This window comes from Ogataea angusta, assembly GCF_019207475.1.
Source record: "Ogataea angusta isolate 61-244 chromosome Unknown 61-244_NODE_3_length_881311_cov_93.026150, whole genome shotgun sequence".
Taxonomy (NCBI): domain Eukaryota; kingdom Fungi; phylum Ascomycota; class Pichiomycetes; order Pichiales; family Pichiaceae; genus Ogataea; species Ogataea angusta.
In genome coordinates this window covers 374543-388814 of record NW_025065217.1, presented here as the reverse complement: position 1 = coordinate 388814, position 14272 = coordinate 374543, and the positions used below count along the sequence as shown (strand labels likewise).

Genomic DNA, 14272 nt, shown 5'->3' with positions numbered 1-14272 from the left:
CTTGTTAATTTAATCGCCGCGGCTATCGACGCGTCGAATTTCACGATGGCACTACAAGTATTGCAGAATTTTCTTCAAACGATGATTTGAAAAAATTCAATCTAAGAATGTCTCAAGCAGCGATAGAGACGCCTTCCTCTTGGGCGGATGCAGAGAATGATTTGCCAGCAACTCAAGTGACTGAAAATGCTGATGGAACGAAGACCATCATTTCTTACAAGATCAACGATCAGGGCAAGAAAGTGAAAGTGACACAAAAAGTTAAGCTGGTCACTGTTAAGGAGACTGTGGACCCAGCTATTGCTGCCAGGAGAAAATGGGCCAAGTATGGAGACGAGCAAGATAACCCTACTGTGGGGCCGGACGATAAAACCACGCAATTTGGAGAAGAAGTTCAGTTGATTTTGGGAACATCTTGGAAGGAAGATGCGCAAAAGGAGGCCGAGAACAGAAAGAAAGAAATGGCCAAAAGCAAACCACAAACCATCACTTGTAGAACGTGTCAAGGTGATCATTTCACGTCCAAATGTCCTTACAAAGATACGCTGGGAGCTGCCGATGCTACGACCACTACTCCACAGGCATCCGCCACCGCCACTCCGGAGCCATCCATGGCAGCTGTTGCGGGCTCCGGCCCAGTGCGGTACGTGCCTCCTCATCTCAGGAAGAGGGCCGGTGGTGCTGCCCCAGAGACTGAACGCAAGGATCGTGACGATTCTACAACATTGAGAGTTACCAGTTTGAACGAGCAAGTCGATGAAATGATGCTGCGTGAGGTGTTTGAGAGATATGGTATCATCAAAAGAGCTACTGTGCTCAGAGACAGAGAAACAAGAAGATCCAAGGGTATTGCATTTGTGGAGTTTGAGAATGTTAATGATGCTCAAAGAGCTTTGGAGGGTCTCAACGGTAGAGGTTTCATGAACTTGATTATGAAGGTGGACTGGTCGAAGCCAAGAAAAACCTAGTATACTAAAATCAGTGCAATAAATGCTGTATGATAATTGAGACAAGACCGTCGCTTTCGTATGTTTCATTGTGTCTTCCCATATCCTGGACGATGTACTCGTAGTGTGTATACGGCAACTGATCAAGCCACTTACAAAATTCCGTGGGCTGTGTCGTGCTGAGCAGCTCATCTTTGGTGCTGTGGGCTATAATTGTTTTTCTTAAGGAGTTAAACTTATCCCTAATCTCTCTTTTTAAATCGCTTGTCATTTTGTAGTGGACCATATTGCACCTTTCTGACCAGTCTAGCTCCGACTTGAAAGCAATTTCCACGAATTCCTGCAGGTAGCTAGGGTACTCTTCGAGCATTTTGGGGATGTCGAAAATACCGTCCAGAAACACAATAGAGTCGATGTCAGGAACTGATAAACTGAATTCAATACCATAGAAGCCCAGGAAAGTCTTGAACTCCAGTATCTGGGTACACATAGTGGATCCGGCAGAATGGCCTATAAGAGACACTTTGTTAATGTTTAGTTTGTGAATAAAGCTCAACGCATGTAAAACATCTAAAATATGGTCAGGATGAACAACTTCTGGAGACATCCTATAATCCAGAACAAAGAATTGGATTTCAGTGACCTGCTGCTCAGTTGTGTAAGTACCATTATTCAGTTGCAAGTCCAGCTTGTCAATCAGTGGTCCAAGCTCATTATAGGTATGAGACTCCCCAACCCACGCACCTCCATGGATGTATACGATCGGAATGTTTCGTACTATTTGGGAAGAGGGAACGACCACTCTATAGTGCTTCAAAAGTTGGCGAGGAGATCGATTGTCGTACTTGTGTACCTTGGTGTACTCAACTACCATCGTTTAGCTTCAAGGTTACCCTACTTTTTTCGACTCCTTTCAAGTTTTTTTTTTTTCGGAAGGCGACTTGTTGGCAAAATATTAATCCATTTCGTGTTTACTAACTTTAATATAGACTATGTCCACGGAATATTCGGATGTTCAGTTGTTTGTGAGGCCTATTGGCCCACACGTGACTCATGAGGAAGTGGAGGAATACTTTTCGCAAGTTGGACCACTAAAAGAGCTTAGGTTGATGCCGGGTTATGCCTTCGTCGAATACCCGAACCCAGAAACTGCTGAGAAAGCGTTCAGTGAATTTTTGGAAAAACCGTTTGCTGGTGAACCACTTCAAATCGAATACGCCAAGAAGAAGCCGGAATATGCTAAAAAGGGTGAGAACAGAGTCAAAGTTTCAAATCTTCCTCCAACCACTGCTTGGCAAGACTTCAAAGATTTCATCAGAGAAGAGGTCCGTTTGACTCCAACCTTTGTCAGAATTCCCCCAGAAGATCCTACCATCTGCCATCTAGAATTCGCTTCGAGAGAAGATCTCGAATCTGCGATCAGCCAGCTGAACGGTGTCAATTACAGAGACACTCAGCTAGTGGCTGAGGAGGACACTAGTCCATACATTGCTTCGGCTTCTAGAACGATAGGAGCAAGAAGAGGCGGTTTCAGAGGTGGAAGAGGATTTTACAGAGGAGGAAGAGGCGGATATCCTCCAAGAGGAAGAGGTGGCTTTGGCGCACCAAGAGACTACCCTCCGTACAGGGGCCCTCCAAGAGGAGACTATGGTGGATATCCCCCAAGAGGTGGGTACGGGCCTCCACCAGATGGACCTGTGGGAGGGTACGGTGCTCCTAGAGGACCTTCTTATCGGGACTATGGTCCTCCACCAGTTGGTGGACCACCTGGCCCCGCTGGGCCTAGCGGCTATAGAGGTGGCCGTGGCGGATATCCACCTCGTGGTGGTTACAGGGAACCACGTGGAGGCTACCGCGATTATGACAGAGGTTACAGAGATGGGCCACCTGCACCAAGAGGAGAATACAGATCCAGAGAAGAGGGAGCTCCATATCCAGAGCAAGGTGAGAGAGAATATGCCAGAGAGAGATCTCCAGCACGGTATTGAACACGAAATTCATAATGATTTGTTAGTTTTTCATTTTGGTCAATTAGTTTTTTTTTCCCCTCCACAGACCCCGGGCGGACTAGCAAGAGACAAAAAAGTATCAATTGTAACAATCCGTATTATCTCTTTGTAAATGCATCTGGATACAATCGGTCAAATACCAAATGTGCTCTAGACGATTCTTTCTGCTGGTCAGATAGATACTACAAGAAAAACTAGACAATCACCATGTACCCCTATAGACTGTATATTAATATTGTTACATCACGTCATCAATGAGGTTCGCGCTGTATGTCATCACCAAGTCGCTCTGAAGATCCCTTTCAATATCCCTAATTGGAGATATAACGTCTAATGAGTGAAGTTTGTTGATTAATTTGTTTAAGTCGTCTTTTCCTTCATTGGGGCCCGTCTCTGGCACCTTAAACGCCGACACTAGTGATGACATGAGTAATACGTTCTTCTTCTGTGCTGTTCTAAGAGTCGACGAGAGTTGTTTCTGGGTCACGCTGTTCGTAAAAGTCAAAGTATCTATATAGTCGTTCTGCCATTGGACATAGTTCTCCAGCTTTCTCAAATGATCATTTGTGCTACTCGATTGCTTGAGCTCTGATATACACTCGAGTAATTTCTCTTTTTCAAGTTGGAACTGTTTCACCATCTCGTCTATACTAAATTGTGATTCTTTGTTTACCTGCACTTGATTCTCGATCCTGGATGTGATAGTAGCAAACCTTAACGTGCTCAGGGTTTCATCAAAGTCTGTAGGCGACACGCATGCTATCATACACGTTTTTGAGTTGCCACCAATATTCTCTTTCAAAAGCCATGTCAATATGGAATCTCTATAAGGTATAACTGTTTTTTGATTTGGCTTCTCTGAGAGTATCGTTAAGACTCTACCCAGAGTAACCAGTGACTTGTTGATTCTGCTTCCTTCCTGTTGCCTGGTCTTATCTAAGCCGTCACTGGCAACAAACTTCTCTGACCCGGCAAGATCAACTAGCTTGAGATTGGACTCAAGTCTCACTAGAGATCCGGTAGCAGGATCAAACTTCTCTTGGACCACGGTTACGGTTAAAATCGAGTGAGATCTGGATGATTGTTTGTTTAAGTGAGTCTCTGCAGTGGTCCTGTTCTCAAAACCTTTGTTCAGAAGCTTCACAATTTCCTGGGAGTCGCTTACACTGTATTCATTTAAATTCTCGATGAATGGAACTCTTTTACTGTTTTCCCGCACTCGTAGCTTACTACCACTTCCAAGTAGGTCATACACATTCTCTTGATAGATTTCAAAAAAGGAGACCTTTACTTGGAACTTAGTGTCAACTTGCTGGTCCAGTCTGTCAAAAAGCTGTTTGCAAACCATGGGGATCAAACCATCTTCCTCATCCGATCCCATCATTGTATATGTTTTACCCGATCCTGTTTGACCATATGCTATAACGCAGCTATTGAAGCCATTCAATGTGTTTTCGAGCATTTCTAAACCCACTTCTGTGAACACAGTGTTTTGATTTGCGTAAGGAACACTCGGTCTTCTGTCATATGACCACAGACATTTACTGAACATAAACTTCTGGGCTTCTCTGTACTTCCTCGCCAGAGGTGAATTGATCCTTGGTCTAAGAATTATTGATTGGTCATTATCGATATCAACAAGGCATTCTGGAGATCTTTCAGTTTCTCTCTCGAGTAAAGGTCTCACTCTCACTACCACTTTAATAGAATCTTGGTGTGGAGCTTCTGTTCCTCTGGTTTCCTGCTTCGAAGCTGCATTCAATTTCACTGGTGACAGGGCCGTTCTTTTGGTGACCTTGATCATAATTAAGCTATCGACGAGATATAAATATAAACAAAAGAGACTATCGACGCGACAAGATTGGATTTATCTGGAAATTATATTTAGTGGCAAAATCAGTCAAGTTACACAGAAATCAATTGAGAAACATTAGTTTCTTGAAACTCCATCGAGCCAGTATGGATCAATTGACACCGGAACAGGAAAACAAGCTGCAAAGCTTCAAAGAGTTTACGTCTTACAATGAGAGCGATGAGCAGGAGAAAGTTCTGAGGCTCCTAACGGTCTGCAATTGGGATCTCGAGATTGCAGTCGCTCGTTATTTCGATAATGACTTCCCGACTCTGACAGATGAAAGACCGCCATTCCCAATTCCAAACGATATAGATACTCCATTTGTCAGATCTTTCGCTAACATGGAGGCTGGTTCCTCTTCAATAAATATATCTTCACGAGACTCAACTGCTCCTCGAGCTCTTGCTTTTGATGATCCATTTCTTGACCTCATTCCCAAATTACCGAAAGCGATCCCAATTAACAATCGCTGGAAGTTGCAATTAGGAATCAATACAAATTACCAAGAACGAAAAAGACCCACATACGCATTACTACCACCTGTGATCTTCATTCTCATGTTGTTCCCAAAACTAATCTGGCTTGTGGGATATGGATTGAACAAATTGTTAGGTCCTGTCTTTCCTAATTTATTCAGGATTCTTGGACTAAGAGAAAGTCCCACAGATTTTCCTTCGAAACCTGCCCATACATCAAAGGAAGCTGTCTCGAGTTATAACATCAAGGCTTATGTCAACGATACATTGGGTGAAACCAGTGACCTTCCAATATTCGATGGAAGCTTTAACGAAGCATTTGAAAAGTCTAAATCTGAACTCAGGTGGTTGATGTGTATCCTGCTCAATTCAGAAAAGGAAATCAGCACTAAATTTGTGAAAACGTATCTCAATCACGAGAGTTTCATCAAATTTGTCACAGAAAATGATATAATCCTGTATGTCGGAGATGTGAATTTTCCTGAGCCTTTCGAAGTGGGCAAGACATATCAAGTTCATTCTGTCCCATATATTAATTTAATTGCCAACGTGTCTGCAACTGGTACAACTTTCCCATTGATGTCCATTGTTACTAGATACCATAATTTTGAAACCTGTACCAAAGATTATGCGAAGAAGCTCGTCAAACGTCTGCAAAAAATAATTGATAAGTATGAGCCGCAACTAATTACACAGAGATACGACAGACAGGAAGCAGAACTTGCTCGGTTACTAAGAAAACAACAGGATGAGGCATATGAGCAGTCCTTGTTGAACGATAAGATCAAGCAGGAGGAGAAGAAACAAAAAGAAGAGGAGCAACAGAGGAAGCTGGAAACATTAAAACAGGAAGAAGAAGCATTAAAAATTAAACAAAAACAGGAACTGGCTTTCCTAAAAATTCATGTACAGTCATTATCTCAGACAGATGAGAAGAGTTGGAAGAAAGGTGATTATACTACGATACAATTAAGAAATCACGAGGGTCAGCGAACAGTGAAGAAATTCTACAAAGATCAAACTTTATATGATATCTTTGTGTTTGTTGAGTGCAAAAACTTCTTACGCGTCCAGTCCCAGGAACTTGAGGTTCCCGAAGAGAACGTCCTAGATCAATTGGAGGTGGAAGATGTGACTTTAGATGACTACCAACATGAGTTCAAATTCGAACTCATATCGCCAATGCCTCGCATCAAATTCCATGCCGACAAAAACAAACTCTTGAAAGATGTTAGGGAGCTGTGGCCGAATGGTTCATTGTTAATCGAGCGAATTGAAGATGAGGATGGCTTCGACGAAGAAACTGACGATTCTTGATTCAATAGTATATATCGCGATTACCTTTGTCTTTTAGACTCTGGAGCATCAGGCTCTTTTAATTGATGAACATTATCTGATACCACTCCTAAAATTATACTCCTCAGTTTCTCATCTTTCTGTTCCTCACTAAGGTCTTCATTCATAATATTCTCAATCTGTTTCCTTCTCTGAATCAAATCTTCACTCATATCCTCATCGTGATCCTTAGATAAATACATCTTCACTTTTTCACCACTTGGAAGCTCTAGGTTATTTAGTGGAGCCTCGATACCTGTCTTCATGGCGGGCAAGGTGCCCAGCTTTTCCAATGACGACAAATATTCAATAAGCTCAGGATACTCATCCTCTTCCTCCTGGTATTTGGCTGGAGTCAAACCATCCTTGTTTTTGATCTTGATATCAGCTTTGAGCTCCTCGATCAAAAATCTGGCAGCCTTCAGAGTTTCTACGTGATGCAAAGGAGTGTCGCCATCTGAGTCCTGAATATTGATGTCTCCGCCTTGAGAAACAAGATATCTCAGTAAGTCTAAGTTACCATAGCTTGCGGCAGCGTGCATGGGAGTATAGCCATTAGGATCTTTGGAGTTTGCAGTATAACTTCCAGACTCGATATATTCTCTTACCTTGTCTATTTTGTTATCGGAGGCTGCAATCCATATGTTCGACATGATCTGGTGCAAGTAGATTAATTTTCGTTTTTTTTTTTCTTGACTGTTCGCAATGAGTAAAGTGCCGACTGAAACATTAAATGCTTCGGATGCATCCTCGGGGTTTGATTGGTGGATACGAACCCTCAAGTACAAGACGGGCATAAATCTCACAGATCAAGAGAAAGTTGCGTACGAAGAGGAGCGAAAAATCAAAACGGAAACGGAACAGTGTGCTAAATGTAATGAATACAAGGATTTCATGCTCCAGTATTCTCCAACGGTCACATTTATGGTTGACCAGATCCGTCGGGCAGGGGGCTACGTGGATCCAGCAAAAATCAATTGTGAAATCTGTACCGTTCCAAGATATGGTGGTTTCAATCCTGGTTTGGGAGTTCAACTTTGTGCCAACTACATTGATGACAGATGGGTTCTCAATGACACTCTATCTCATGAGCTTGTCCACTGGTATGATAATACCCGATTCAAAGTTGATTGGGGAGATATCAGACATCATGCTTGCACCGAGATTCGTGCGGCGTCACTTAGTGGAGAGTGTGCTATTGTCACAGAATTCAAAAGAAGACTAGGGTTCATGAGGTACGCAAAAGGACATCAGGCGTGTGTTAAGAGAAAAGCAATATTAAGCGTTATCAATCATCCCAAGTGCAAAGACAAACAACATGCGGAAGAAGTGGTGGACGAAGTTTTCAGAAGCTGTTTTAATGACACAAGGCCATTTGAAACTATTTATAGATAGCAAAGGTGACAAGGAATATTCCTAGAACACCAAGTACATCGTGCACATAAGACTTGGACCCAAAACGATACCGAACCAGAAGATGCAATTGCCTAGAACCTTTCTATCCCTCATCAACTTGGTTTTGCTTAATTGCACCAAAGGTAGCTGACTCATTTGCAGCATGAGTAGATAGCCCCTTAGACGCTTGAATATAACAAACATCGCAAGTTCATGGACAACCGAGCTGAGCAAGAAGGTAAAGATTGTCGCTCCCGTTTTATTCAATTGAAGAGCACTGATAGAAGAATGATACACATGCCTGAGAAGAAACTTGTGCACAACAATATTCCAGTCCCTAGCATATGCATTCCAATCGACAGAGTTCCACCAGTAGCCATAAAATTCCCTATCAGCAAAGTAAGACAATTCTGCAATAGCGTTTAGAATAAGCTCCCAAATGAGATAGAACACTAATAAATAGACGCCCAGGAAAGGTGGTATGAACTCGATAATGATCATCGGGTACATCTTCATTCTGTAGTAAATTGACTGTGTTTCTCTTAGTTCAAGGCATTTGACCACCATCGGGTATAAATATGTTTCGGATATAGTGATCATCAAGAAAATAACACCGAATATACCTGCAATTTTGGTAAAGAGATATCCTTTTCTTATCCGTTGAGTTCTTGGGTAATCGATTTGATACACCAATGTAGGATACATGGTGTACAAGAAGAAATTTCTGAGTGTTATGTTCTTTGGAAATGGTTGTTCGGAGGACTGTGCTTTTAATTCAAACTTGCAGAACTCCACGGATTTAGTCAAGGGAATTCTGATTTCATCAGCCAGGTCATCATCGTGCTTTTTCAGATATCCTTCAGAGTACTGTAGTTCATCCTTGATTGACCAAAGATACCCATTGAAGAATGCATACGAATGTATTTTCATCAGCTGTACCAATGAGTGCAACAGTAAGAAGATTTTGGCAATCCATGGAAAATTGAGGTACTCTGCCAAGTATAGGAAGAATATCAAAAAGAAAATCTCGTATATTGATTGTATCACCCAACCGAGTCTATTCCAACTAATCTTGTTCCTTTTCACCAGCATCTGAATGAAAACAGGAACGTACATCATTAAGTACATCAGCAAATCCACTAAGGCAACACCCAAGAGATTATCTGACATAATACTAATGATTCTGGAGTTGGCAAGAAGTCCAAATTTGACATGGTAGTTGAATACAACGTTGAGCCCACCAAAAAAAACACAAAACCAGAAGGCAACAAAGAGACCGTAGAACTTGGCGCCAAACTTCACCTCTTGATCGAATATTGACTGTCTTGGTCTGAAAGTGAGGTCATCCCACTTTGACCTAAAAGATCCATCTCTTCGAAATCTGAAGGCAGTGTCTGGTAGAGCCCGAGTAACTGCTGTTGTGGAAGGTCTTGGATCCAATTGCTTCATCTCACTGGCACTGTCCCCCTCATACTCATCATCCTCCAGGATGGAACGCCGCTTGTTTCCTGAGTTCTTGTCTATAATCTTGAGCCGTGCATTCATGCTGGATTCCGTGGACTCCGGTCTTTTTAACTCAACAGGTCTGATCTCTTCCGGCTGCATGGTGGCAAATTACTAGCTGAGCAATTGGCAAACTGAAAGTTCAACACAAACGCAATTCCTGGATTGAATGACTGGCTACCGATCTAGTAAGCTCCTTATCTTTTTTTATTACTTGTAAAGAACCTTTTTGAACCTGTCTCAAATGATACACAGCCGAGCAAATTTGCGGCTCAGGGGCGCAAAGGATAAAGTTAAAAAAATTTTGTCAAATTCATACAGGATTCAAAAGATCAACTCAAGGTACCCATCATGTCTCGTCCTGAGCAGATTGCCCCACCTGAGATTTTCTACAATGATAGCGAATCACGAAAGTATACTACCTCTACAAGGGTGCAACATATTCAGGCCCAAATGACGCTGAGATCTCTGGAATTATTAAACCTTGATCCTGAAAAAACACATTTCATACTAGATGTGGGATGCGGATCCGGTCTATCGGGTGAGATATTGACTGAAGAAAATCAAATATGGGTTGGAATGGATATTGCTCCAAGTATGCTCGCGACTGCTCTTGACAGAGAAGTTGAAGGGGATCTTTTCTTAAGTGACATGGGCTGTGGAGTGCCATTCAGAGCCGGTACATTCGACGCAGCTATATCAATCTCGGCAATCCAGTGGCTTTGTAATGCTGATAGCACAACAAGTGAGCCAAAAGTGCGACTAGCTCGCTTTTTTAGCACGTTATATGCAGCTTTGAAACGAGGAGGAAAGTTCGTTGGTCAATTTTATCCAGCAAACGAAAATCAAATCATTCAAATCACTAGCGCAGCCAAAGTGGCTGGATTTCAGTGCGGAGTTGTGGTGGATGATCCAGAATCGAAAAAGAACAAGAAGCATTATTTGGTTTTACAGGCAGGACACAGCGATCGTCCATTAAATTTGGGCAATATGAAAGTCGAGTCTTCCACACCGAAGAAAGAAAAGAAAATGAGCAAGAAGATGATGAGGGCTATGGAGACAAAGAGAGAATACATTCACAGGAAAAAAGAGCTGATGAAAAGACGAGGGAAAACCGTGGCACAAGACTCGAAATTTACAGGAAGAAGACGGAAACCTCGGTTTTGAACTAATGTAATATTTATTGCAAAATCTATGTCGCGACTCAATAGTTTTTTCTTTAAAAATTTTCCATTTAGAGGCATCCAGGACATGTTTGTGACTCGAGCAATCCAGGGTCGCATCACCCGTTTTGGTGTCAGGTATTCTGCTATTAGTAAAAGAAAACGGATACCAGTGCAGCTATTGAAAGATTTCCCAACTATCGGGGTCAAAGGACAAATAGTGCAAGTGAAACCGAGCGTTATGATAAATCGACTTCATCCGAAAAACGGAGCAGTGTATATGCACTTGCCTGACTCTAAGCCTAAAATTCCTGTGGTCGAGCCAAAGGAATTGGACCTGGTGTCCATGGGCCTGGAGCAGGAGAACAATGAGTCACAAACATTGACTTTGGACGATTTGATATCTTTTGATTTAAATCAATTACTTGGCTCTGAGAGAGATGCAATCATCGCTAAGTTGCCTCGTCGCGTTTTGTTCAGAGCCGAGAAGTCTAACAACAAATTGCGGAACCCAATTTCTGGAAACAGGGTGCTTATGACTTTGAATAGAATGGTTGCACAAGGCTTGAAACAAAACGAGGATCCAGACCAGGTGAATGCGTTCTTTGCAGATTCTCACCTGAAGTTGGACATTCTGGATCAGGAAGAAAATCATTTAGATTACATTCACGAGGATGGCATCTACTCTGCACAGTTAGCCGACTTGCGCGATGGCGAAAAACTTGTGCACAGGTTCACAATTGGTGTGAATGTTAACTAAGGATGTATTGTAAATAGTTCAAAATATATATTAACGTCTCGAAAACGGAAAAGGAAGTTTGCTTGGTAGCTTTTTTTATGGCTATCGAATCTCTAATCAACAAGCTAGGGTCACCAAAAAAGGCAAATAGAACATCCAGCTCACCCAGAAGACAAACTCAAAATGTCCCTATCGGAGAACAGTATCACATTATTGATTACTCGGTGAATATATTCAGCCCCATTCCGGGATTTGAATCTTTAAACCTGGATGATCTTGACTTAGAATCAAATTTAGAAGACGATGATGACGACAGAAACATGGAGATTCTCATGGGTTGTATAAAGTTTGTGATAAGAATCAAATTTGATTTCCTTTCCAAGTCGAAGCTATCTTCTAAGACGAAGGCAAAGCTTTCCGCCCTTAGATCATCTTACCCTAATGTTGTCGCACTCAATCAGTTATATACAGTCCTACCGAACATGGAGACGTTCGTTGATTCCCGTGTGGAAAAGTTGGCTATTATGGGGCGTTTAAAGCTCATTTCGCATCCGCAGGAGAACGTCCGCTATATTATTCTTACTGAAGATTTGAAAGAATTAATTGAGCAACATACGAAATCCGATCAGATCAGCTCCCGCTTTATGAGCTTGCTACATAATTATCCCAATGTTGAGGCTATTCCCGCTACGCTACTCTCGAGACATGGCCTCAATCCAAGACCCTTGATAGATTCGGGCTTCTTAACTTTTTCGTCTATGAATGAGTGGTTCACTCTGACTCTTCCAAACCTTGGACCTTTTTGGAGACTAGTGAAAGGCTCAAATATGGCCATCTACAAAATAATAAAGACAACAAAGTTTGAACAGATACTGGAAGACGACTTAAGAATGAAGTACGAGGCTAATCAGAGCAACTTCGTCAAATACAACGGGCTAAACATGATTTGGAGTCTAAGTGTAATGACCGGGCGAGGAATTGTGGAATGTTTCAACTCACCTACGGGACGTGTATATAAATTGACAGGAAAGAAAATGTAACAACGTTTATGAGAATTAAAAATATAAACCTTTTAATGTTTCAATTACATTACAACACTCACTGTCTTATTTTTTGCTTGCCCATCTGTCTTCTTTGTTTTCTTTCCTGTTGCTTCTTTTCCAGTTTACGTTGTTCGTCCGCATTCAAGCCCGATTTTTGTTTCTTTTGGTCTTCGAGCTTTTTTGCAGCCAGTTGCTCCTTTTTCAAATCTTCCTCCAATTTTTTCAACTTGGAAACTTCTGCCTCTCTGGTCTTCTTGCATCTGCGGGTGAGTTCAGCTCTAAAGGAGGCTTTGCTGACAACGTAGTCAATGTAATCATTCAACAAAAATTTTAGAAGTTCGTTAGCAGCTTCCACTTCTGCAGTAGATTTAGGAATTCTAAGCTGAACCACTATTTTCTTGCTTGGAGTAGTATCGCTCACAGTTTCAGGCTTTTCGTTGCTCTGGTCGGTCACAGCAACAAATTTCAAAAATGACTTGCATTTTTCCAGAACAACATTGAACTTCTTGTGGTGTAGGACCTCATTCATTTCTGGCACTTCATTCATAAAAACAAACTCAACAGGTAGCTTGTTGGATTCGGAGGTCTTGGTCAAAGAAAGGAAATAGTTTTCTTTTCTAAGCTGGTTCATGTTATCCTTTGAGACAATGGCCCAGATAAAGTCATCATAATTAAGGCTTGCTTGACTATCAATTTGAAAAGTCAGGTCGACAACATCTTGAGGAGGAGCCACAGTTCCAGTGAAAAAGTCGAAAACAAGCTCCAAAAACCAAACAAAAACGTTTTGCCTTGGTTGGAGCTTAAACTTAGCAGTCAATGATTCGATGTTGAGTCTTCCAGTGGCATAGAATGCATAATGTTCAGAATCATCTTTAGCCAACAACTTGGATCTTGTAACACCGACTTGGGAGAATTGTTCTTTAAGGAGATCCAGATTGGCGTTGAGGAAGTTGTTGACCAGCTTATCATTGTACTTCGAGCCGATGAAAAAAGTCAACACATAAGCTGCAATGAAGCCAACGGAAATCATCTCCAATTTCCAGGGATAAAGCTTGAGTCTGTCAAGCAGGCTCATATCAGCCAATTCAGGCCAGCTATATTCAGAGAAACTTTTGGATCCCTGCCCAGCAACACAGGTTCCAGCCAGTGCAAGAAGTGCCAGAGGAAGCATAATCGATAAAGGATAAATAGTTCGAATTGTTATCGACGTCCAACATTTTTTCGCAAAACTCGCGGCTACAAATTAGATTTTCCAGTTGCGACATGGGCTTTGTTGTATTGAAGTTGTGTATCTGAATGCGCTTAAACTATATACAATTATCCTACATTTTGATCTCCTTAACATCAAGCCGGCTGTTACGGATGTAATAATGCCTGTTTCTCGGTCTGTAGCTTGCAGGTCTGCGCAAAATATCTATTCTCATCACGTTCGGATTGAAAATAGGCACATTCACTTCGACACCCAAACCTGTGATTTTGTTTCTGAGTAAAATTGAAGAGGCGACACCGCTTCTCTTCACCATGATGATCGTACCATTGACTGGCTTTTGATTCTTGTAGAAGACACTAACTATGTCACCCGATCTTAGTCTTTCGGGATTTGAGCGGTCAATCAATTTTCTTTTCTCTCCAGAAGGATCTAGATTCTTGTATTGAGCTTCTCTGATGTAGTCCATAAGTGGCTGACCACCTCTGAGTTTTGGCAAAGGCTCATAAACAGTCATTGGTTGTTTGGCGACAACTGGGAGTTAGAATTCAAAAACGAGAATGATTTAAATCAGTGACATACCATTCGATAGGGAGAACG

The 14272-nt window shown here is 41.8% G+C and overlaps 13 protein-coding genes across 13 annotated transcripts; 7 read left to right on the top strand and 6 right to left on the bottom strand.

The window, feature by feature from the left end:
• Positions 1–107: 107 nt before the first annotated feature.
• KL928_001691 (uncharacterized protein) lies at positions 108–968 on the top strand (the record flags this gene model as incomplete). Its single annotated transcript, XM_043202084.1, has 1 exon — positions 108–968. One exon carries the CDS (start codon positions 108–110, stop codon positions 966–968), a length of 861 nt encoding a protein of 286 aa, XP_043060968.1.
• A 10-nt stretch (positions 969–978) lies between these two features.
• On the bottom strand, positions 979–1821 carry KL928_001690 (uncharacterized protein; the record flags this gene model as incomplete). Its single annotated transcript, XM_043202083.1, has 1 exon — positions 979–1821. One exon carries the CDS (start codon positions 1819–1821, stop codon positions 979–981), a length of 843 nt encoding a protein of 280 aa, XP_043060967.1.
• Positions 1822–1939: 118 nt separating this feature from the next.
• Positions 1940–2935, top strand: KL928_001689 (uncharacterized protein; the record flags this gene model as incomplete). The annotated part of the gene is made up of 1 exon (XM_043202081.1): positions 1940–2935. One exon carries the CDS (start codon positions 1940–1942, stop codon positions 2933–2935), a length of 996 nt encoding a protein of 331 aa, XP_043060966.1.
• A 259-nt stretch (positions 2936–3194) lies between these two features.
• KL928_001688 (uncharacterized protein) lies at positions 3195–4760 on the bottom strand (the record flags this gene model as incomplete). The annotated part of the gene is made up of 1 exon (XM_043202080.1): positions 3195–4760. One exon carries the CDS (start codon positions 4758–4760, stop codon positions 3195–3197), a length of 1566 nt encoding a protein of 521 aa, XP_043060965.1.
• Positions 4761–4915: 155 nt separating this feature from the next.
• On the top strand, positions 4916–6604 carry KL928_001687 (uncharacterized protein; the record flags this gene model as incomplete). Its single annotated transcript, XM_043202079.1, has 1 exon — positions 4916–6604. The coding sequence occupies one exon, from the start codon at positions 4916–4918 to the stop codon at positions 6602–6604; it is 1689 nt and encodes a 562-aa protein (XP_043060964.1).
• Positions 6605–6624: 20 nt separating this feature from the next.
• On the bottom strand, positions 6625–7275 carry KL928_001686 (uncharacterized protein; the record flags this gene model as incomplete). Its single annotated transcript, XM_043202078.1, has 1 exon — positions 6625–7275. One exon carries the CDS (start codon positions 7273–7275, stop codon positions 6625–6627), a length of 651 nt encoding a protein of 216 aa, XP_043060963.1.
• A 52-nt stretch (positions 7276–7327) lies between these two features.
• KL928_001685 (uncharacterized protein) lies at positions 7328–8017 on the top strand (the record flags this gene model as incomplete). Its single annotated transcript, XM_043202077.1, has 1 exon — positions 7328–8017. The coding sequence occupies one exon, from the start codon at positions 7328–7330 to the stop codon at positions 8015–8017; it is 690 nt and encodes a 229-aa protein (XP_043060962.1).
• Positions 8018–8038: 21 nt separating this feature from the next.
• Positions 8039–9622, bottom strand: KL928_001684 (uncharacterized protein; the record flags this gene model as incomplete). Its single annotated transcript, XM_043202076.1, has 1 exon — positions 8039–9622. The coding sequence occupies one exon, from the start codon at positions 9620–9622 to the stop codon at positions 8039–8041; it is 1584 nt and encodes a 527-aa protein (XP_043060961.1).
• A 249-nt stretch (positions 9623–9871) lies between these two features.
• Positions 9872–10687, top strand: KL928_001683 (uncharacterized protein; the record flags this gene model as incomplete). The annotated part of the gene is made up of 1 exon (XM_043202075.1): positions 9872–10687. The coding sequence occupies one exon, from the start codon at positions 9872–9874 to the stop codon at positions 10685–10687; it is 816 nt and encodes a 271-aa protein (XP_043060960.1).
• Positions 10688–10771: 84 nt separating this feature from the next.
• KL928_001682 (uncharacterized protein) lies at positions 10772–11443 on the top strand (the record flags this gene model as incomplete). The annotated part of the gene is made up of 1 exon (XM_043202074.1): positions 10772–11443. The coding sequence occupies one exon, from the start codon at positions 10772–10774 to the stop codon at positions 11441–11443; it is 672 nt and encodes a 223-aa protein (XP_043060959.1).
• Positions 11444–11520: 77 nt separating this feature from the next.
• Positions 11521–12462, top strand: KL928_001681 (uncharacterized protein; the record flags this gene model as incomplete). The annotated part of the gene is made up of 1 exon (XM_043202073.1): positions 11521–12462. One exon carries the CDS (start codon positions 11521–11523, stop codon positions 12460–12462), a length of 942 nt encoding a protein of 313 aa, XP_043060958.1.
• Positions 12463–12520: 58 nt separating this feature from the next.
• Positions 12521–13636, bottom strand: KL928_001680 (uncharacterized protein; the record flags this gene model as incomplete). Its single annotated transcript, XM_043202072.1, has 1 exon — positions 12521–13636. The coding sequence occupies one exon, from the start codon at positions 13634–13636 to the stop codon at positions 12521–12523; it is 1116 nt and encodes a 371-aa protein (XP_043060957.1).
• A 151-nt stretch (positions 13637–13787) lies between these two features.
• On the bottom strand, positions 13788–14189 carry KL928_001679 (uncharacterized protein; the record flags this gene model as incomplete). The annotated part of the gene is made up of 1 exon (XM_043202070.1): positions 13788–14189. The coding sequence occupies one exon, from the start codon at positions 14187–14189 to the stop codon at positions 13788–13790; it is 402 nt and encodes a 133-aa protein (XP_043060956.1).
• Positions 14190–14272: the final 83 nt, after the last annotated feature.